This window comes from Lepidochelys olivacea, assembly GCF_965140295.1.
Source record: "Lepidochelys olivacea isolate rLepOli2 genome assembly, chromosome: 8".
Lineage (NCBI taxonomy): Eukaryota > Metazoa > Chordata > Testudines > Cheloniidae > Lepidochelys > Lepidochelys olivacea.
Window position 1 is genome coordinate 38,347,138 of NC_140418.1, and position 23,406 is coordinate 38,370,543.

The following is a 23,406-nucleotide window of genomic DNA, read 5'->3' on the forward strand; positions in this document are numbered from 1 at the left end:
GGAGTGAAAAATATATCAGACAAATGAATACCTGGGCCAATGTTTTTAAAAACTGGAGTTAAAAGGTGGGTTCTTAAATCCCCATACTGACACCTAAATAACGACCTAATTTTCCAAAGTGCTGAGCGTCCAGCACCTTCCATCGAAATCAGTGTCATTGAGCCTGTTCAGCACTTTGAAACACTAGACCAGTCTTTTGTAGGTGCCTAAATATGGTTCAAGAACCATCACTTCTGAAAATCTTGAACCCCTTTACAAAACTGGACTGCAAGAGCCCCTCCACTTTTCCAGTGCCGAACTTCAAATATGAGGGGAGGAGAATTTATTTATTTATTTACTTGTTTGCGTCTGCACTCAATAGATCTGTCATATTTTAGGGAGAATCCAGTACCTATAAACTATTAGCTGGGTATTCCCAGGGCCCAAGGACATTTAACCTATGTGGCACTATTTCTACTATTGTGGGTGGCCTCTGGCAGTGTTTTAGTGCAGAGTTCCTTTTTGGGCATATAGCAGAAGTTTGTCGTCTTAAAATTATTAATTATTATAACAACCACTTCTAACTGGTAGAGCAGTCAGCAACTTCTCCCAATAACGTACCAAAGATCTAGACATAGGATTCCTTCCTTATTGTGCGCCTCCATTCAAACCTAGATGTAATTGTCACCCTTGACGTCATCTACGGTGTTTGCGCTCTTTCTGCTTTCCCATTTCTTTCTTGGAACCTATGCTGCTCAGCTGGTTTTAGATTCCTGGTACTCCTAGTAGTAAATTTCCCAACCTTGTATCTTCGCAGAGCATAGGTTCTAGCTGCCTCATTCGGGGATCCCACTTCTAGCTGACGTTCTTCCATATTTTCTGGATTCTTATTATACGTTACTGTCCTTTATTCAGGAACGTTCAGTCTTTGGGAAATAGTCATAGCAATTTCCCCATACTTCCTGCTATGACTACGGAATTAGGGTCCGATGGCCCTCCATCGAAGTGAAAGGGATTTCTCCACTGACTTCAGTGGGAGCAGGAATGTATTTACTCAGAACGCTGGAAAATGCGATCAGGTTAGGGTTTAACATGAGATACACACATGTAAGGAACCGTGTATTTTCAACATGCTATCACCGATTAAATAGAGCCTAGAAACACGGGACATGATTCATCCGAAGACGGTGAAGTCATTGTTAGACTCTGTCATGGCAGAAATAGTCTGAAAAGCTGAGCAACTGCAATTGTGACTATCCCAGTATTGAATCGTTCTCTGCCTGAGCTCATGGCTGCTTTGTCCCACCATCAGACACCACATATTGGAAGACGGGAGAGAGAATTTTCTCCATTCATTAGCACTTTCCTTTTAAGACAGTTGTTAAATGATTGACATCTGATGGAACAGAAAAAACTATCAAACTATTAAGTTGCCAACATATTTCTAAATTCTGTTAATTTTCCTAAAGGTAATGGAAGCTCCAAACTCAGGGGCGCCATTTCAGATTTTGGTTGGGGGGGAGGGGATTTTAACAGTGATTCCAGGGGCTACTTAGGCACCTGAAAACTCCAGTTTTTTGGCAGATAGGAGCACTGTATCTTATTCCTATACAAAAGAAAGAAAAATACATATTAGACCCACTCAGCTCTAATACTAACATGTTCTGACATCTTGGGAAAGTAACTTAAGGGATCTGGGGCAAAAATTGGGGATTGGTCCTGCTTTGAGCAGGGGGTTGGACTAGATAACCTCCTGAGGTCCCTTCCAACCCTGATATTCTATGATTCTATGACCTGGTTAGATTTAAAATGTTTAATGTGGATTTTTAAGAGCAGGTTGGACAAACACCTGTCAGGGATGGTCCAGATAATACTTAGTCCTGCCTTGAGTGTAGGGGACTGGACAAGATGACCTCTCGAGGTCCCTTCCAGTTCTACGATTTTATGATTCTTTATTATGATCATCTTTAAAATTCGCTTGGATCTGAAAGCAAAGGTGTTGTTTGAGACGTTAGGTGGCGCTGTTACCAAAGGTGGCGCCGAAAGAGCGCTACGGAGTAAGGGTATCAAGACGGTGTTAGGAAGAATCGCCATGACAGGGAGCATCCCCGGGATAAAAGACGAATTGTCCTTCTCTGAAGAAAGATAATTAGGTTTCTATCTAAAACCGAATTGTTTTACCCCGCAGATATACTGTAAATCAAACTATTGCTCAGGTACCGCAGGACCTATTTTTAGGTATCAGAGCTGCTGTATGGAAAGCGCTGTGTCTTAGATCTGACTCAGGAGTGGCTGGCAGGATGGGGAACCACATCAGAAAAAGGCAACTTCTGTCTTTCTTTCTGTATCTTTGCTCGTCCGGAGCGCTGTGTGAGGCGATCCGCTATTCTGTGCCTGAAGAACAGGACATCAGGTCCGTAGTTGCTAACGTTGCAAAGGATTTGGAATTGGATGTAGGGAAACTGCTCGCAGGGCCCGGTTGATTTCACAAAGTAGCAAAAAGTATTTTCAACTCATCACCGGCTGGGAAATGATAATAAAGGAGAAAACAGACGGTGAGCATCTGTGCGGACAGACTGGCATGTGTTTACTGCAGTTCGAAGTTGTATTGGAAAATCCAGTGCAGTTGCATCGCTTTGAGGTGCAGGTAGAGGATATGAAAGAAAGAATTTATGTTTGAAATTCCAGAACTGACCCAGAAAAACACCCGCTTTCCCCTGGAAAACAAATGCCATCCAGAACTACGCGATCAGCCCCAATGAACATTTCCGGCTGGATGTGCAAGCTAGGGGAGACAGTAGTAAATATGCTGAACTGGTATTAGAAAAAACATTAGATCGGGAGGAGCAGCCAGAATTTAATTTGCTTCTCACAGCTTCTGACTGCGGGGAGGAGGGGCGTTCACCAGAGGACTGGCACAGCTCACATACGAGTTATTGTTCTGGGTATCAGTGATAACACCCCTGGCTTTAGTCAGTTCCTGTACAAAGTACGATCTTTGTATGATCTTCTCCTTTATTCTCCGAAGAAGGAAATATTTTAAAAGGCCAACATTTGAGTTGTCATCGGGTATCTGTGCGCTAACTCTTCACTGAGATGAATGGGGCAGTTCACAACACTCTCACATCTATTATTTCAGCTTCTCTTCAGACTTGCATAGACATCTCTGTATCTGGTACACTGAGTTCATACATTTTAGGTTTTCTTTGAAACTATAACTGCTAGAGATTTGCTGATTCTTAAAGGAAATCTGAGATTCTGAAGAACAAGATAGCAGCCTGAGAAAGATACCGCTATGCCTTGATGCTACGTATGGGTCCCGTCCCAACTTTGTAATGAATGGGGAAGTGATTATTTGTTCTAGAGCCATTTCAAGGGATCTCCCTGATGGATAGGCTGCTTCTGCCGTATCAGTCGAGATATTGCAAAGCAGACACAAATACTAACCCCCGCAAATGCAGAGCCGTGGGCCTGGCTTAAGAAGTGTATAACTATCTACCCCGAATTGAATTTAGATTCTAGGAAAATATAGAAAATATTTAGATAAAGGAAAACTGTCCACAGGATAAAGTAGTGATTTCAGATAAAATCCCTAACTAATATTAAGAGTTTAGATCTAAGCATGTAATTTTTAAAAAAATGAGTCGTTCAAATACATAATGGAACGCATTTGGCATCGTACAGGTCAATATCTGGGAATGGCTAAGGGAAGTTTCTTAGGCGTATTGGACCAAATTTATTCCGGCTGTAACCTCATTGAGGTCAATGGAGTTATACAAGGGATAAATCTATAACGAAAACAAAAAGTGTATATTTTATTTGCTTCATTTACCCCTCCCACTTGAAATCAATATGGCGGAGAAAGTACCTCAAAGAGAAACGTTCAAATTAATCGCTTTTTACAATAAATCATGCAGAAATCGAGCCTCTGGTTAATCTTTTTAATATCATAAGGCTACTCATATTTACTTGTTTCGAATTTACTTGTTTCGAATTTACTTGTTTCGAATAGAATTCATTATTCTATTTCAGTTTTCATTAAATATTTTATTGCGGTTATGTTTGCAAAAGGTTTTGACGATATGAAATGTATAAACCGTTTTACATTGAAAAATATCTTAGTAATTTTTAATGCAGACGCTTGGTGTCGCTGCTCACCACAAAGGCGAAGAAAAAACTGAGGCTCCAGACGACTCCATTACTCGCCGAGCAAGCGTCCCTCTGCCAAGCAGGGAAGCAGACCACAATAATGCGTAGCCCGGAATGTGAACTGCACTGTTCTGAAAGATCTTCAGGTGGAGCCGGGTTTTGGCAAAGATTCTTGCCCGTAAGCGCGACTAGGGGACGCTGACATATATTTAAAGAGAGAACAGGTATCTGTAGAAGAGATTCGGATACTAGGAAACGTGAGGATGAGAAATAGTGAGGAAGGCCTGACAAGGCAGGTTCTGTCTCTGATCCTTTTTCTCTGTGTGCCGGAGGTGAGAACTGAAACGCTTCGCTATGCTGTGACTGAAGAAACCGGAAGCGGGTCGTTCGTGGCGAATATTGCAAAGGATTTGGGGCTGGAAGCCGAAAAACTGTCCGCTCGGCAGGCCCGGATTATTTTTGAAGGGGAAAAACAGTATTTCCAGCTAGACCGCAGCACCGGGGATTTGTTTATACAAGAAAAAATAGATCGAGAGGAGCTCTGCGGGCAGATCTACCCCTGCCTGGTGCATTTTGAGATATCGCTGCAGAGTCCGCTACAGTCCTACGGAGCTGAGGTAAGCGTTTATGATATCAATGATCATTCCCCAGTGTTCTTAAATAATGGATTTATTCTAAAGATCTCGGAGAGTACTATGCCTGGAAATCGTTTTTTTACTGGAGAGTGCCCAGGATTTAGATGTGAGCAACAACAGTCTCCAGCATTACAGCATAAGCTCTAATGACTATATTCAGATTTATACTCGGGATCGTAGTGACGGCAGAAAGTACGCAGAGCTGGTGCTGGATAAACCCCTGGACCAGGAGAAGTCGGAGATTAGTTTCACACTCACAGCTATCGATGGTGGTTCCAAACCGCGGTCGGGTACAGCCCGAATTGGAGTTATGGTTCTGGATATAAACGACAATAATCCGGTATTTTCTCGGCTTCTTTATAAAGTCCAGATTTTGGAAAATAGACCTGAAGATTATTTGTTAGCTACAGTCTCTGCTACCGATTTAGACGAAGGAATTAATGGGGAAATATCCTATTCTATTATTCAAAATTCAGAGGAAAATCGCCAAACTTTTAAAATAAATCCCCTCACCGGGCAAATTCGACTCAAGCAGCCACTAGATTTTGAAGACAGAGAAAACTATGAGATAGACATACAGGGCATAGATGGCAGGGGTCTGTCTGCACACTGCAAAGTCCTGGTGGAATTGCTGGATATGAATGACAATGCTCCGGAGGTGACCATAACATCCCTCACCAGCCCTATCCCCGAGAACTCCCAGCCGGCGAGAGTGATGGCTCTGTTCAGTGTCAGGGACCGGGACTCCGGCGATAATGGGAAAACGGTCTGCTCCATAGAAGACTAGCTCCCTTTTACTGTCAGAAAAGTATAAAAAACTTCCTTCTCTCTGGTGCCTGAAAGCTCACTGGATCGTGAGAGGCTGTCGGAGTACAACATAACAATCACTGCTCAGGATTTGGGATCTCCCAGTCTCGCTACTGCTGTGACAATCACAGTGGAAATATCAGATATTAATGACAATTCTCCCATGTTTAATGAAGCGTCATATACTATGTATACAAGAGAAAACAACGGGCCAGGGATAAAGATTGGTAAAGTCAGTGCTATCGATTCTGACTCAGAGCAGAATGCCAAAGTGACATATTCTCTATTGCCTGCTGAGGTAGGTGGCCTTCCGCTTCTCTCTTATATCTCCATAAACTCGGAAAATGGGAATGTGTACGCTCTGAGATCCATGGATTATGAACAGATAAGAGAGTTCCAGGTCACAGTGAGAGCTGCAGATGGCGGGTCCCCTCCACTGAGTTCTGAAGTCATTATTTGAGTTGTGATAATTGATGAAAATGACAACGCCCCCTTCATTTTATACCATCTGCAGAACAGCAGCTCCCCCGCTAATGACCTGGTTCCCAGATCGGCGGAGGCGGGTTACCTGGTGACGAAGGTGGTGGCTGTGGATGGGGATTTCGGTCAGAATTCTTGGCTTTCCTACCAGCTGCTCAAGGCCACAGACCCAAGTCTCTTCACTGTGGTTCCCAAAATGGTGAAATAAGGACCACTAGGCCATTAAATGAACGAGACAGCTTCAAGCAGAAACTTCTTATCCTGACTAAAGATAACGGAGAACCATCCCTATCAACCACAGCGACGCTAAATTTTCTTGTGGTGGATGGATTTTCAGACACATATATGCAGATTTTTGAGATACCCAACGAAGAAGAGAAGGACAGCACAATGACTACGTATTTAGTGATAGCGTTGGCTATGCTTTCATTCATTTTTTTATTTTCGAAAATATTTGTAATTATTAAGGGATGTAAAAGGCGAAATTTTAGTGAAAAATATAACTCGGCTTGTGACAATTTTTATGGCGCTAACGGCTCCCCCAGTAATTTAGTAGATGCCAGTGAAACCGGAATCCTATCCCAGCCTTGTCATTATGAAGTCTGTTTGACCAACGGATCGAGTAACAGCGAGTTTAAGTTTCTCAGACCAATAAACCCTAGTTTTCTTTCTCAGAATTCTGAAATAGACAAGGTCAGAGACAATGATTTTCTTAATAGTTCCCATGTGGGTAGTCAGATAGAATCAATGAGTCAGGACAGCATATCTGCTTGTGTTGATTAATATTTAATTTTCCAGACTTGCTTTGATGCTTGTTAGTAAGAGTTTAACAGAATTTTAAACAATTTGAGTGTACATAGTAATAATGTAGCCATATGTATCCCTACTATTCAATCTTCAGGCCCTTGCCTTGTGCTTTAATTATGAATATTCCTCTTCTCATAGAAATCCATTGATGATAATGATGGATAGCGATGTCCTTGTGTGTACAGATATTGTTTTAGATTATTGATTTTTGGTTAAATTTTCGAGAGCGACAGAAATGCCTAAGTATCAAAGGGGTAGCCGTGTTAGTCTGGATCTGTAAAAGCTGCAAAGAGTCCTGTGGCACCTTATAGACTAACAGACATATTGGAGCATAAGCTTTCCTGGGTGAATACCCACTTCGTCGGATGCACGAAGTGGGATTCACCCAGGAAAGCTTATGCTCCAATACGTCTGTTAGTCTACAAGGTGCCACAAGACTCTTTGCCAGAAATGCCTAAATCACTTTTGAAAATGGAACTTCGTCCTAAATCACTTAGTCACTTTTGAAAATTTTACCCTTTGTTGCGAAACTGTAGTATTGTGTGGGATGAAGAACATGTAACTCTCTCAGCTCCACTGAAATCTCAATAAAATTATCCTACTTTGAACTCTGCTTGATCAGGTTCATGAAATATAGTTAGGAGGTCACTTAGTTCCATGAATTAACATGTAATGCAACATACGTGTAAAATTTTGTCACGTAGAAAAAGTTGAGGCAAAATCCCGACTGATTTCTTTTAGGACTGGAATGTAGGGATCGCTATTAGCTGGAAAGACTTGAAGTGCCATTGCTTAGCTTATCCGCCGGCATTGTGGAAGTCATGGAACAACACTGTTCATAGAAAAGGAGTGGCACCTTAGAGACTAACCAATTTATTTGAGCATAAGCTTTCCTGAGCTACAGCTCACTTCATCGGGTGCTGTAGCTCACGAAAGCTTATGCTCAAATAAATTGATTAGTCTCTAAGGTGCCACAAGTACTCCTTTTCTTTTTGCGAATACAGACTAACACGGCTGTTACTCTGAAAACTGTTCATAGAGTACCTCAGATATAGAATGTATCGTATATATCTGGAGCAAAATTTTCCAGATGGGGCCTAAACACAGGCAAGCAAACGTATATTTAGGCACCCGAGTAAAAGTAGCCTTTTTCTTCTGGGCTTCCATTTTCTTCAATGGGAGTTGTAGGAACCTATAACTTGGAAAGTTAGACCACACCTCTAAGATTTAAACACTGATTTTGCAGACCGTTACCCTCGCCTTTAATTTCTCCATTGACGGTTGAGCTCACAACCACATTTGGAAACCCTTACAAATTTCCTCATATTATTTCGGTTAAAAACAAATCTGACCTTTAACATATGTTCTTCGATATGGGTCATACCCCTAACATGTCTATAGTCACACCAGAGGTATGACCCTTTCCAGGCTTAGCTGTGGTCTTCACAATTATTCACTTTTTACATGGTTCACCAAACCCTGTGGGAGACTTATCCTCCAGATGTTTCTGGCTAATATCATGGTCACTGTCCACCGGCATTTTTAGCACTGAAATGGTGGCATATCATCCCAACAGTCATATCTTGTGTGTGTGTTCATCTCTTGGTTAAACTTTGTAGTTGGTTACATCATTATTCACTCAAATTAACCGTCTCTGTGTTAAATTAGCACATATCAGGAATAAGATTAAGCGATTTGAAGTGAAATAGCTGGAGTGTATTGTGACTGCATGTTCTGTTCCCTAAACTCAATAAAATCTATATTTGCCCTGCTTCAAGTTAATAAGACCACTACTTCTCGCTCGCTGTTTGTTGCTTAATTATGCGGATGCTTCTACTCGATATTTTTAGGGAATTATACATAGTTACCACTACTTCCCTGTTTTTTATTTTCTCTTTGCTCTGGACCTTTCTTGTTGGGGCTGACTTTCCAACCTGTGTTCATTTTGTGCTTTCCTTTGAACGCTCCAATTGATGTTTAATAAAAACAAAACAAAAAACAAAACCCCCCACAATGACCAAAAATGGATATCTGAAGTCTAAGCAGGGCTGAAAACCCTTACGGATGAAAATCCCGTGAATACTAACAGTATGGCACTTGCTCTATGTGAGTTCACATTATAAAGATGTGGACTGAGACTAAAGTTAATTCCTACTCTAACCAGATAGTTTTCGCTACGATGGCTAAGATCATCCCATTTAATACTCTAATTAGATTGTTCTTCTTACCATAACCACGTTATATTTATTTTTGCTTAATACCCAATTATTGATTTTTCTCCAGTTTATGAAGTTGTACTATGTACTCCAAAGTAGATAGGATTATGCTTAGTTGTATATTATTCACACATTTTAAAAATTTTTTATTTACTCTTCACTTTTTCCTCCACTTCTTTCTTGAATACTATCAGAACCAGAATGCACTATGTGTAGCTCACTCAAGGAGTACTCCTAGCCTGATAGTGAGCTATAAATAATTCTCTTGTGTATTCGATTATTTAAAGCGAGTCGTGACTCCCGATGGGCCACATACCCGTAGTTTATCTATAGGAATATGGAGTGGAACTCTATTAGGCACCAGATTCAATAGACTGACCATAGTGCATTAACCTGATCCTGCTACCCTGACTTCACACGACCATTCCTTCTATGGACTTTAAAGGGCCTGGTGGAGGCAGTGTTGAGGACCCAGAGCACATGTGGATGTCATTGCTCAGCAGCACTGCGTCATTCACACAAGAAAGTGCACAATGAGATAAATGCTTCTTCAGTGGTGGCAGAGTATCACATTGTTTTCACTGAGTGTATTAGACGTTCTAATAATAATGCTGTAATCCGATAAATGTATGACGGGGGGGGGGGGAAATTTAGGCAACAAAAACAAAGTCATTTTAATTAAAGCATTTGTTCTGGTCTTTATCGTACCAAATGGTGACACATGTAGGAAATGGGGGACAGTAAAATGATTACTATAACTTCAGAAACTCATTTATTAAAATCATGTCAAGTGATGCCACTCAGAAAGGTTCAAATAATAATAATTGTATCTCCCTTCTTGGAATTTCATTTGAAATCAGTTGGAATACTAGAATCGTAGACATATAGGACTAGAAGTGACCTTGAAAAATCATGAAGGCCAACCCCCTGCACTGTGGCAGGACCAAGTAAACCTAGATCTAGACCAGGGGTGGGCAAACTTTTGCCACATCGGGGGAATAGCAATTGTATGGAGGGCCATGAATGCTCACAAAATTGGGGTTGGGGTGCGGGGGTGTGTGTGTGGGATCTGGGGTGGGGCTGCGGTTTAGGAGTTTGGGGTGTAGAAGAGTGCTCTGGGCTGGGACCCAGGGGTTCAGAGCGTGGGAGGGGGATCGGGGTGAGGCAAGGGTGCGGGAAGAGGTTCAGCTTCTGGCTGGGGGTAGGAGCTCTGGGATGGGGCTGTGGATGAGGTGTTTGGGGTGCAGGAGGGTGCTCTGGCCTGGGATCCAGGGGTTTGGAGAGCGGGAGGGGGATCAGGGCTGGGGCAGGGGGTTGGGGCATGAGGAGAGGCTCAGGGGTGTGGCCTCCAATCCAGTGCCCCCTGGAGTGGGGCTGAGCCATGGATCCAGCGCCATGGCGGAGCAGGCCACACCACACAGCTCGGCCCCTGACCCAGCTGGAGCACCTGAGTGGGACCGAGCTGGCTGGTGCGGCCCCCAACCCAGCTTCCCAGCCAGAGCACCGGAGTAGGGCCAAGCTGTATGGTGCAGCTCTAACCCGACCCTGTGCCCCGGACAGAGCGGTGTCGCACCAGGCAGCTCGGCCCCGGACCCAGCTTCACGGATGGAATGCCGGAGTGGGGCCGAGCTGCGTAGTGTGGCCCCGACCCAGCACCCCGGTCAGAGTGGGGATGAGCCACTTTTGGTGTGGCTTGGGCCAGCTTAAAAGGGATTGCAGGCCGGATCCAGCCCATGGGCCATAGTTTGCCCATCTCTGACCTAGACCATTCCTGATGAGTGTTTGTCCATCCTCTTCTTAAAAACCTCCAGTGACAGTATTCTACAACCTCCCTTGGAAGTCTGTCCAGGAGCATAACTACCCTTGTAGTTTTCCTAATATCTAAACTTAATCTGTCTTACTACAAATTAAGTCCATTACCTCTTGTCCTATCTTCAGTGGATATGGAGAACAATCGATCACAGTCCTCTTTATAAGAGCCAATAACATATTTGAAGACTGTTATCAGGACCCACCTCAGTCTTCTTTTCTCAACGTGCCCAGCTTCTTTAACCTTTCCTCATAGGTCAGGTTTTCTAAACCTTTTGTCATATTTGTTTCTTTCCACTGGACTCTCTCCAACTTGTCCACATCGCTCATAAAGTGTGAGGCCCAGAACTGGATGTAATACTCCAGCTGAGATCTCACCAGTACCAAGCAGAGCAGGACAGTTACCTCCCATGTCTTAGATACAACACACCTGCTATTACACACCATAATGATATTAGTTTTTTTCCCCCAGAAAGGCATCACAGTGTTGACTCATATGCAATTTGTGATCCACGAAAACCTCCAAATCCTTTTCAGCAGTTTTACCATCTAACCAGTTATTCCCATTTTGCAGTTGGGCCAGGTATAGCGCCCCCGTCCAGGGAAGTGAGCTGCAGCCTAACCAAGAATTAACAAAAGCTTCAAAATACATTTTGAATAATTTTTATATATATATATATATATATATATATATATATACACACACAGATTTAAGGACAATTTGTGATTTTATTTAAATGTAACAATTCACTCTCTCCAAAAGAAAAGTGCAATGCCAGCAAGTTTGAAGAATGTAATGCAGAATGAGTCTCTTGGTATAGCTAATAGTGCCTCAAGAAGTTGCCTTGTTAACATGGCATTTTACATCCCTACTTTTGTAAGGGCCTTGATGTGGTAACCACTGCTTGGTGAGGCAGTGTCAGGATTGTAGCAATTAAGCCCAAGCTACATGGAGGATGCAGGGGCTGGGAATGGGGCATGCAGCCTGTGCCTCCCCAGCCTTCTCCTCCTTGAGGCAGGCCCTATGCTGGTTCATGAACGGCTGCCCAGGCCCAAGCCTGCCTGATGCTATGCCCTCAGCGCGGACCCAGGTAGCAGTGGCAGTGGTGGTGGCTCCAGCTCCAGGGTCCCACTGCTGCTTCTTCTTTACTAAAAATAAGGTAAGTTTTTAACAGCTATTAAATTATACATTGTGCAGGAATGGAAATGACTACTTTGTGATTTGTTCCTCACCTGTCCAAAAAGTCACCCTGAGTGACACAGCACAAATCTGTGCCATTGTCCTCGAGTGGTGCATTTGATTTTTCCTTCCTAAAGGAGGTACTTTGCATTTGTCTTTATTGAATTTGATTTTGTTGATTTCAGAACAATTCTCCATTTTTTCACTGTCCTTTAGAATTCTAATCCTGTCCTTCAAAGTGCTTGCAATCCTTCCCATCTTGGTGTCATCCATATTTTTAAGGAAGTTAAGTGTATTTTTAAGGAAGTTACATTTTAGCTGACATCAGAGCTCCAAAAACAGCAACACTGACAGCAGTAACAATACTTCACAGCACTAACAACACTGGGAAGGACAAACTGGCTCCAAAAGCAATTTTCCAGACATACTATAAGGCTATTTTATTTTACTGTTTGTTTAATGCGGGCAACTGAGCCATATGGAGTACAAGATAACCTCCCCCACAGATTTTACAGTCGAAGAAACAGTGACCAGACCTTTAGATATTCTGGGAAGCCTCAAGTCACATTAATATCGAGGAGAATTTTGGCTGCTTTGCACCTCTGAGTTTTCGGATTAGGCACTATTTGAAAAAAATAGACTAAAATGCATATTAAATATTCAGTATGTCTATTCTTGCTTTCCGTATTAGTATGTTTTCTAAATAGATTTACGTTTTATAAAAAAAGTTTATTAATTCAGGATATCTAAAAAGAAAGCAATACAATAGCCATTCTGTAAAGGAGATAGAACCACCATAGAACAAATTTTCCAACCGGCTTTATGGCCAGGAAGACCTCATTCAGGCGCATGGTGGCGCTGTTGACTAAGAAGGGGAAAGATTACAACAGGCGATCCTGGAGTCATAAGGCTAGAACGTAACAAGACCAGAATGCAGGAGCAGAGATACGGGTGCTTCGCCTGGTATCGCTGAGAAAAACAAAATTATAAAGGCGTTGAATTAACTGAATCCGTAGAAAGGAAATATACAAGCTAAAGTAAATATTTCGGAAATCAGAATTCTGCAATGAATTTCCACTAGTGTCGTTATTTCCCGATCGATGTCTGTGTGTTCTTTCCTATTAAGAATGGCGGATAAGAAGAGGAGAACAACAATCAAAAGGCAAGTCGCTTCTCTCATTCTATTTCTTTGCGTGTGGGCCCTCGAATGCGAGACGGTTCGCTATTCTGTGCCTGAGGAAATGGAAAGCGGGTCCTTTGTGGCTAATGTAGCAAAGGATCTAGGGCTAGACCCGAAGAGACTGTCTGCTCGCAGGGCCCGTGTGGTTTCCGAAGGCAGCCGCCAGCATTTCCAGCTAAACAGCAACACCGGGGACTTGTTTATTAAAGAGAAAGTGGACAGAGAGGAATTATGCGGGGAAGCGGAGCCCTGCATGGTGCAATTTGAAATAATCCTGCAAAATCCCTTACAAGCCTATCCTGCTGAGATAAGAGTTTATGATATAAACGATCATTCTCCAGTATTCTCAGACAAGGAATTTATTTTAAAAATCCTGGAAACGTCTGACCCTGGGTCTCGATTTCCCTTGGAAAATGCCCAGGATTTAGATGTGGGAAACAACAGCCTCCGGAACTACAGCATTAGCGATAATAATGACTACTTCCATATTTATACGCGGGTTCGGAGTGACGGCAGGAAATTCGCAGAGCTGGTGCTGGATAAACCACTGGACCGCGAGGAGCAGCAGGAGGTGAGTCTAGTGCTCACGGCCGTGGATGGCGGCTCCCCCCCGAGGTCAGGCACAGCACAAATCCGTGTCATTGTCCTCGATGCCAACGACAATCCCCCTGTGTTCTCTCAAACCACTTACAAAGCTCGAGTTCTGGAAAACAGCTCCAAAGATGATCTGGTTGTCACTGTTTCTGCTACTGATTTAGATGAGGGAAATTATGGGGAAATATCCTATTTTTTTAGCCAGAAATCCAAAGAAAACAGTAAAACCTTTCATATAAACCCAGTGACAGGGGAACTTCGACTCACAGGCCAATTGGATTTTGAAACGATTGAAACATATGAGCTAGATATTCAGGCCACAGATGGCGGGGGGCTGTTTTCCCACTCCAAAGTGCTTGTGGAGGTGCTGGATGTGAATGACAATCCCCCGGAAGTTAAAGTAATGTCCCTCACCAGCCCCATACCTGAGGACTCTTCGCCTGTAACAGTGGTGGCGCTGTTCAGCGTCAGAGACCGGGACTCTGGGGACAACGGGAGAACAGTCTGCTCCATAGAAGATGATCTTCCATTTTCTTTGAAAACAACTTTCAAAAATTCCTACTCTCTAGTGACTGAATATGTGCTTGACCGAGAGAAAGTATCGGAGTATAACATCACCATCACAGCCAGAGATTTGGGAACTCCCAGACTCTCCACTGAGGAGAGAATCGTCGTGAAAATATCAGACATTAATGACAATTCCCCAGAGTTCAGTCAAACATCATACACTATGTATGTCCGAGAAAACAACGGCCCAGCCGTCTTGATAGGGAAGGTCAGTGCTTTTGATTCGGACTCAGAGCAGAATGCCAAAGTGACATACTCTCTGTTGCCTGCCGAGGTAGGTGGCCTTCCCCTTCTCTCCTATATCTCCATAAACTCGGAAAATGGGAATGTGTACGCTCTGCGATCCATGGATTATGAACAGATAAAAGAGTTCCAGGTCACTGTGAGAGCTGCAGATGGCGGGTCCCCTCCACTGAGCTCTGAAGTCATTGTTCGAGTTGTGATAACTGATGAAAATGACAACGCCCCCTTCATTTTATACCCTCTGCAGAACAGCAGCGCCCCAGCTAATGACCTAGTTCCCAGATCGGCGGAGGCGGGTTACCTGGTGACGAAGGTGGTGGGTGTGGATGGGGATTCCGGTCAGAATTCTTGGCTTTCCTATCACTTGTTGAAGGCCACTGACCCAGGTCTCTTCACTGTGGCTTCCCAAAATGGTGAAATAAGAACCACGAGGCTAATAACAGACCGAGATACGATGAAGCAAAAACTCATTGTGCTTGTTAGAGACAGCGGAGAATTGCCCCTTTCTTCATCTGCAACTCTGAACATAGCTCTAGTGGAAGGCTTTTCGGACGCATACATGCAGTTTACAGATGTAGCTGTGGAAGAGGAAGAGAATGGCACATTAACTGTGTACTTAATAATTTCCTTGTGCTTAGTATCGTTTTGTTTTTTTATTTCAGTGATAATATTTATAATTATCAAGCTTTATAGAAGAAGGAATTATGGAGAAAAATACATGTCTGCTTCTGGCAATTGTTGTGGTGATAGCAACTTCCAGAATAATTTGGTAGATATAACGGGTAACGGAACTCTGTCTCACAGTTATCGTTATGAAGTCTGCTTAACATCTGGATCAGGAAACAGTGAATTCAGATTCCTCAGACCCATTATCTCCTCTCTTCCACCTCAGCATGGCAATGCTGGAACGGACTCTGGAAAAGAACAGGATCTTCTTACTAACTTTAATCTGACCATGGATATGAAATCAGCGAACCAGGTAAAATTAACTTCTCATTCTCTATAATTTTTTCTTATTTTTTTATTATTGATTTAACATATGCCCACATTTAACCATATTTAAAGAAAACATCATAAATATTTCACAATTATTCAGAATGCTACTTTTATGTTCTATTGGTTCTTGCAAATGAGTTTAGTGTTGATCTGTATATATTTAATGTTTCGTAGTCTGTGTTTTGATTTAGAAACGTTTGGAATATTAGATATCTTCAGAGACAAGTACCGGAGAGTATTAATATACTATTGGTCCATTGAGTATGCACGTTATAAGGAAATGATTAACCTCCTAATCTCCTTTGGGGAAATATTGTCTGAGTTGTCCACCTCTCCTCGTTTGGGGAAATATTCTTGAATATTCTAGTAGGGATAACTGGTTTTTGTCTTTGATCAAAGACTCCTGGTGTCATTAAAGAAACAGACTTTGTCAGAAGCGCGGTTTAACAGGGAATTGTAAATGATAAATTAATACATCCAGCTATTTTCCCATTGTTATTGTTACTGTCACCCAGGACCGAATTAAGGCAAAGGAGGCCCTAGGTATACTCTATGAGGGCCCCATAACACCACTCCCACACTGTGACCCCACCCACATGGGAAGGCTCTATCCTCCTTCTGCTGGGATGAGCTTGTCTTTCGGGCTAGCTGCTGTCTCGGGAGTCAGTTGCACTCATTTTATCTTTCTAGAGTTTTCCTTGCATACATGAGAGCTGGACATATCTTTAAATGAAAGCCGAGACTCTGATCTAATGACGTGACTCTAAGAGCTAGGGCCCTAGGAGTCTCTGCTGTTACTCGAATTATGTCATGTAGCCAACCTTAACTTTGTCATATTGCTTTATTCTGTAATGGAAATATCTCGATGCATACTATTGACTTTATATATATAGTGGATTGACTTTATATATACAGTGGATGTATAGTGCATTTGTCGAAAACGTATTGAAAGCTGTAGAGTCTCAGGTTATATTGAATCATCAGAATTCTATCTGGTTTTTAACTGATGTGTTAGTACAGCAGAAGACTATTTTAATGAATAGAAATTGAGCAACTGATCTACTTGGTGTTGTGAAATTAATTGATGGTGTTGTGTCCTGTGGTATAGAACTTGCAAGTTTGTATTTACACTATATTTTGCAGTGTTTTATATATTTTTGTAATAAATAATGTAACTTAAATTAGTATTAAGGATTATTAGAAATAGATTCCTAGAGTCAGAAATTGAATTTTAAAATCTTTCATTATGTTGTTATCTTGGCCTTTGCAGGTAGTTTTGCAATTTATTTCTGGTTTGATAACACTAGGTGATGAAAGATTATATGGCAGATTTCCAGACTTTTTCTTCTTTTGCTATTGTAGAATGTTTCTAAAATGTGTGTGTGTGTGAATTGGATTCAATTGACATTCACTTACAACCTACCTTAACTCTTGCTTTAACATATTTTTTATTTTGGAATTTTCTGCTCTAGAAAGGTTTAAAATCAGGTTGGCATATAAAAGCCATAAGAGTGGGGACCTGTTATGACTTATCTTTAGAAATCCACTGAAGTAGGGCTGCTGTCCTAAATATGTTAGCAAGTTGATAGGAAGTTTATGTTTTGAGGAGATTTATACATGACACAGAATAGAGGATGAATGGGTGTGAGGATGAACGAGGGGGAGACATTATTCAAAGGGAAATCATTAAACATTTCACATTATATATATAGAAAATGTTAAGCGTTTACAGTTTTAAAAACAGTGAAAAGACCATTTTTGCCAGTCCACCTTTATGCTTTCTATGACCCGTGGGTGTTTCCCATGACCCAATCCCATATCTGTCATAACCCACTGCACTCCCATTTCTTTCATGGTCCTCTGAATTCTTTTTCTGTGATTACCTTCCTGACCCTACCTCCTGTCCCTTGTCCCCTTTCCATTCCCCCTATCATGTTTGCAGAAGGTTATGATTTGCTGGTTATGATTATGCTATCTGTATGCATGTATCATTTTTGTATTTAAAGTTATAAGTATTAGCTTTATACTTGGATTTCAAATGTTTGCCCCTGGGGTAACACCCACGAAGTAATTAGCCAGCATATCTTGGAGGGACTATTCAAATTGAGTGGCCCATCGAAAGAACATTTAACTGACAATGGACCATGGGAGATGCCCATCTACACTTAATGGAATTTCCTGCTGTGACTAGGCAAAATGCATGGACATGTGACTTGCCCGTGTAACTCCAAACTCCATCTTGTTGCTGTGATTTTCCACAATAAAAACAATGGAATGCCCTCCACATGGCAAAAGCTATAAAAGGCCCTGGAAACACCTCCATTTGGTTTTCAGTCCTGCTTCTTACCTCTGGAGGAACTTTGCTACAAACTGAAGCTCTGAATGACTCATCCAAATTGTGGATGTACTCCAGAGACTTGACTTAAGCCAGCAGTTTATTCCATCACTGCTACAAGCCTGAACCAAGAACTTTGCCATTACTGGATATAATCGATTCCTTTAACCAATTTTAACTCTCATCTTTCTTTCTTTCTTTCTTTCTTTCTTTCTTTCTTTCTTTCTTTCTTTCTTTCTTTCTTTCTTTCTTTCTTTCTTTCTTTCTTTCTTTCTTTCTTTCTTTCTTTCTTTTTACAAATAAACCTTTAGATTTTAGATACTAAAGGATTGGCATCAGCATGATTTTTGGGTAAGATCTAAGTTATATATTGACCTGGGTGTATGGTTGGTCCTTTGGGATCAGAAGAACTTATTATTTGATTAAATGGGTTGTAAAGAACCACTCATCTCTGAATCCAGTGTTTTTGGTGGTGATATAAGAACTAGAATGCCTGAGGAAACTGCCTTTATGTTTTCTTGTTAGCCAGTATGGTGAAACAGGAATTTACTTTTGTGGCTGGTTTGGTATATCTTATAAAAGAATAACCATCAATTCTGGGTTGTGTTTGCCCTATTTCTTAGCAATTCATCCTGAGTTTCGATGAATTTCTTCCCCATTAATGAGTTTCCTCTTGTAATGTTGAGCAGAGAATTTTCTTTTATTTCCATCCTTGGGGAAGGGAAATTCATGAACTTGTTCGGGTCCATGTTCCATGAGAATTTGCCTCACACTGTCATCACATCTGGGCCATAAAGCTGGGTCCCCATACTGTAACTTGTTTGTAACTTCCTCATCCTTTCTTCCTTCTACTTAATTTACTTCAATTTCTGCATGTGTCTCTGAAGGTGAATAAATTTTCTCCACTTCCATATCAGTCTGATGCTGTGAGCTGCCTCCAGCTAGAAGTAAGTTTCCATCATCTTGAGTTTCCAAACTGCTTTTTTAAGGATGTGAGCTACCATCATCTTGAGGTAATATCCCTTCGTCTTGATGTTCCAAACTGCTTCCATGCGGATATGAGCTAACCTCCTCTCCAAGTAAAATTCCTTCATCTGGATGCTGTGAACTGCTTCCATGTTTATTTGGATTAAAGAGAGGATATTGCAGGAAGGATCCCTGCTGTTTTGCTTGGTCATTTTCCTTCTCAGCCTTTCGTTTATGATACTCAGCTCCTGAGGGTTTTCTTTTTCCTCTTTCTGCCATGGGGTATTTGAATATTGTTATGTACTGTGCTACTGACTGCAAGCATTATAGCATTAAGGATGGCTGACGCACCCACCACATGGTTGGCAATTTAAACCACATTGCAGCCATCCCAACATGTCTTTTCACTGCTTAAAGGTTCAGTGATTAGTAACATACACTCACTTACCTATTAAAACAGTTAGTTACAGTGTTTACACGGAAACAAAATTACCTTTTTCGACGTTATAACCCGACACCGGTTGTTTGGAAAGTAATCCCCTTCCTCATGGTTGCCCGCTTGGAGTGTGATGTCATCACTTTCATAGTCTATTAAGCGTTAACACTGTTACTTTTCTTTTATGGACCTTATTTATTACATGTGAACCAGTTATAACAAAGAAAAGTTCATAATTATACTGCCTGATAATAACGCTATGGTTTAATAAAGCTTAAAGATACTCACATTTTGGATTTATAATGCTGAAAGACGTTATTCTTTATTCTTTGGCACCAAGAAACACAATTTTCCACAGTATTTGTTTGATTCTTAACCATTTACCTGCGATGTGTGTTAAAATGTATGACATGTATCAATGTCAGACATGTATCAACTCGTGATATCTCTGCTTTACATGAATTTCCGGCTATGTGACCTTGATGTATATTCGAGTTAGGTGTCACTAGCATTGCAGCTCTTGCCGCTGGTGGATGTGTTTCACTGTGGCTGAGTTATTGCTTATCAAATTGCAGAGTGGGTCATCTTGACCCTATGTCGCAAATTGAAAAAAAATTCGCTAAAATATTATTTATTTTTGCAGTAAATAAAAGATTTGACGTATTAATAAATTCTCAGAAATGTAGAAAAATGAATTATAGGCACACGGGAATTTAAATAATGACATCTTCATTATTTTATTTACTTCCGGTTATTACACCTGGTGGCACTGCTGCCCAAGAAGGCATAGAAAGAAAACAGTGGCACTGGGGACTCCATTGCTCAAGGAGACTGCAGACAAGCAGGAGAATTGACGTGATCAGTGTGGTGCAAGAGAGGTGATCATAGCACTGGGGAAGAAGCGCAGAACAATACATTTTAGCAAAAGAAGGAAACCATTCACAAGCCCAGCTACTGCTGATGGATGTATGACGACAGTTTGGAAAGTAACAGCCTTCACTGAAGGGAGTTTATTGTCTGTATGACGAAAAAAGTGGGCTGCTCGGGAGAAACAGGTGTTGAAAAGGCAAGTCCTGTGTCTGGTTCTTTATCTTTGTGTGTCGTGGCAGAATCGGAAATGATTCGGTATTCTGTGTCTGAATAAATTGAAATTGGGTCTATTGTCACTAATATTGCAAAGGACCTAGGACTTAAAAATAGGAAAACTGTCTACTCAGAAGGCCCAGATTGTTTGTGAAGGAACAAACAGTATTTTGAAATCAACCATGACACCGGCGATTTGTTTATCAAAGAGACAGTGGACCGAGAGGAGCTGTGTGGGCAAATCGACCCATGCACAGTAAATTTGGAAATATTATTGGAAAATCCATTGCAAATGTACCCAGCTGAAGTGAGGGTTTATGATATAAATGATCATGTGTTTGTTTGTTTGTTTGTTTGTTTGTTTGTTTGTTTGTTTGTTTGTTTGTTTGTTTGTTTTAAAGGAACAGTTTTTAAAAATCCTGGAAACATCTGCCCCTGGATCTTGGTTTCCACTGCAAAACACCCAGGATTTAGACGTAGGAAATGACAGTATCCAGAACTACAGCTTTATCTTTAATGCCCATTTTCACTTGTATGAACATGGTGATGGCACTGGCAGAAATATGCAGAGCTGGTGCTGGATAAAGCATTGGATAGAGAGCATCAGCCGGAGGTGAGTCTGTTGCTCATGGCTCTAGATGATGGTTCCCCTCTGAGGTCTGGTACTGCACAAATCCCTGTCATTGGTTCGGATGCCAATGACTTCTGCAGAAAAGGAGGGTACCCAGAAGTCACCTACTACAGGACAGGCCCAACAAAGAAAGCCACTAGCCGTCAACTACAGCCCCCAACTAGAACCTCTCCAGCGCATCACCAAGGATGTACAACCTATCCTGAAGGACGATCCCTCACTCTCACAGACCTTGGGAGACAGGCCAGTCCTCACTTACAGACAGCCCTGCAACCTGAAGCAAATACTCACCAGCAACTACACACCACACAACAGAAACACTTGCCCAGGAACCAATCCCTGCAACAAACCCCGTTGCCATCTCTGTCCGCATATCTATTCAAGGGACACCATCATAGGACCTAACCACATCAGTCGCACCATCAGGAGCTCATTCACCTGCACATCTACCAACGTGATATATGCCATCATGTGCCAGCAATGCCCCTCTGCTATGTACATTGGCCAAACCAGACAGTCTCTACACAAAAGAACAAATGGACACAAATCAGGCGTCAAGAATTATAACATTCAAAAACCAGTAGGAGAACACTTCAATCTCCCCGGACACTCAATAACAGACTTAAAAGTGGCAATTCTTCAACAAAAAAGCTGCAAAAACAGATTCCAATGAGAAACGGCAGAACTGGAATTAATTTGCAAATGGACACCATCAAATTAGGCCTGAATAAAGACTGGGCATGGATGAGTCACTACAAAAACTAATTTCCCCCCTCCTGATACTCACACCTTCTTGTCAACTGTTTGAAATGGGCCACCTTGATTACATTGAACTCATTAGCACTACAAACGTGATTTTTCCTCCCTTCTTGTCAACTGTTGAGAATAGCTCACTTCCACCTTAGTTGAATTGGCTCATTAGCACTGACCCCCCCACTTGGTAAGGCAACTCCCATCTTTTCATATGCTGTGTATTTATACCTCTCTACTATATTTTCCACTCCATGCATCTGATGAAGTGGGTTTTAACCCATGAAAGCTTGTGCCCAAATAAATTTGTTAGTCTCTAAGGTGCCACAAGGACACCTCATTGTTTTTGCTGATACAGACTAACACAGCTACCACTCTGAAACCAGTGATGAGAAGGTGGATATGAGTCAGCAGTGTGCCCTTGTTGCCAAGAAGACTAATGGCATATTGGGCTGTATTAGTAGGAGCATTGCCACCAGATCAGGGAAGTGATCATTCCCCTCTATTTGGCACTGGTGAGGCCACATCTGGAGTATTGCATCCAGTTTTGGGCCCCCCCACTACAGAAAGGATGTGAACAAATTGGAGAGAGTCCAGCACAGGGCAACAAAAAAGATCAGGGGGCTGGGGCACATGACTTACGAGGAGAGGCTGAGGGAACTGGGCTTGTTTAATCTGCAGAAGAGAAGAGTGAGGAGGGGATTTGATAGGAGCCTTCAACTACCTGAAGGAGAGTTCCAAAGAGGATGTTTGAGTTCCAAAGAGGATGTCGGCTGTTCTCAGTGGTGGCGGATGACAGAACAAGGAGCAATGGTCTCAAATTACAGTGTGGGAGGTCTAGGTTGGATATTAGGAAACACTATTTCACTAGGAGCTTGGTGAAGCACTGGAATGGGTTACCTAGGGAGGTGGTGGAATCTCCATCCTTACTGGTTTTTAGCTCGGCTTATCAAAGCCCTGTCTGGGCTGATTCAGTTGGTGTCAGTTCTGCTTTGAGCAGGGGATTGGATGATATGACCTCCTGAGATCTCTTCCAACCCTAATCTTCTATGATTCTATGACAATCCCCCTGTGTTCTCTTGGGCCACTTACAAAGCTCAAGTTCTGGAAACAGCGCCAAAGATTATCTGGTTGTCACAGTTTCTGCTACTGATTTAGATGAGGGAAATTATGGGGAAATATCCTACTATTTTAATGAGAAATCTGAAGAAAATATCAACTATTTTCATATAAACCCAAAGTCAGGAGAAATTCGACTCCAAGGGGAACTAGATTTTGAAGTGATTGAAACATATAAGTTAAATATTCAGGCCACAGATGGCAGAGGGTGTTTTTCCCACTCTAAAATCCTTGTGAAGGTTGTGGATGTTAATGACAGTGCCCCAGAAATGAGTGTAACATCCCTCACCAGCCCCATACCTGAGGTCTCCTCTCTGGAGACTATAGTGGCCATTTAAATTATCAGAGGCCGTGACTCTAAGGACAATCAGAGAACACTGTCCACCATCCAAGATAATCTTCCTTTTGGCCTGAAGCCAATGTTCCAGAATTACCACGCTTTAG

The 23,406-nt window shown here is 41.9% G+C and overlaps 2 protein-coding genes across 2 annotated transcripts in view; both read left to right on the forward strand.

Moving 5' to 3' along the window:
* Positions 1 to 4,220: 4,220 nt before the first annotated feature.
* Positions 4,221 to 6,800, forward strand: LOC311524691 (protocadherin beta-1-like). Its single transcript, XM_084636052.1, is given in 2 exon segments — positions 4,221 to 4,838; positions 4,840 to 6,800. Coding segments are annotated over 2 exon segments (1,158 nt in total). The 5' UTR covers positions 4,221 to 4,391; the 3' UTR covers positions 5,551 to 6,800.
* Positions 6,801 to 12,984: 6,184 nt separating this feature from the next.
* LOC311525667 (uncharacterized protein) overlaps positions 12,985 to 23,406 on the forward strand; it is a 43,110-nt gene continuing 32,688 nt past the window's right edge. Inside the window, exon 1 of the mRNA XM_084637964.1 lies at positions 12,985 to 15,625. Within this exon, the coding sequence (XP_084494090.1) occupies positions 13,163 to 15,625 (2,463 nt within the window). The 5' untranslated portion in view covers positions 12,985 to 13,162. The remainder of the gene's footprint in view (positions 15,626 to 23,406) is intronic.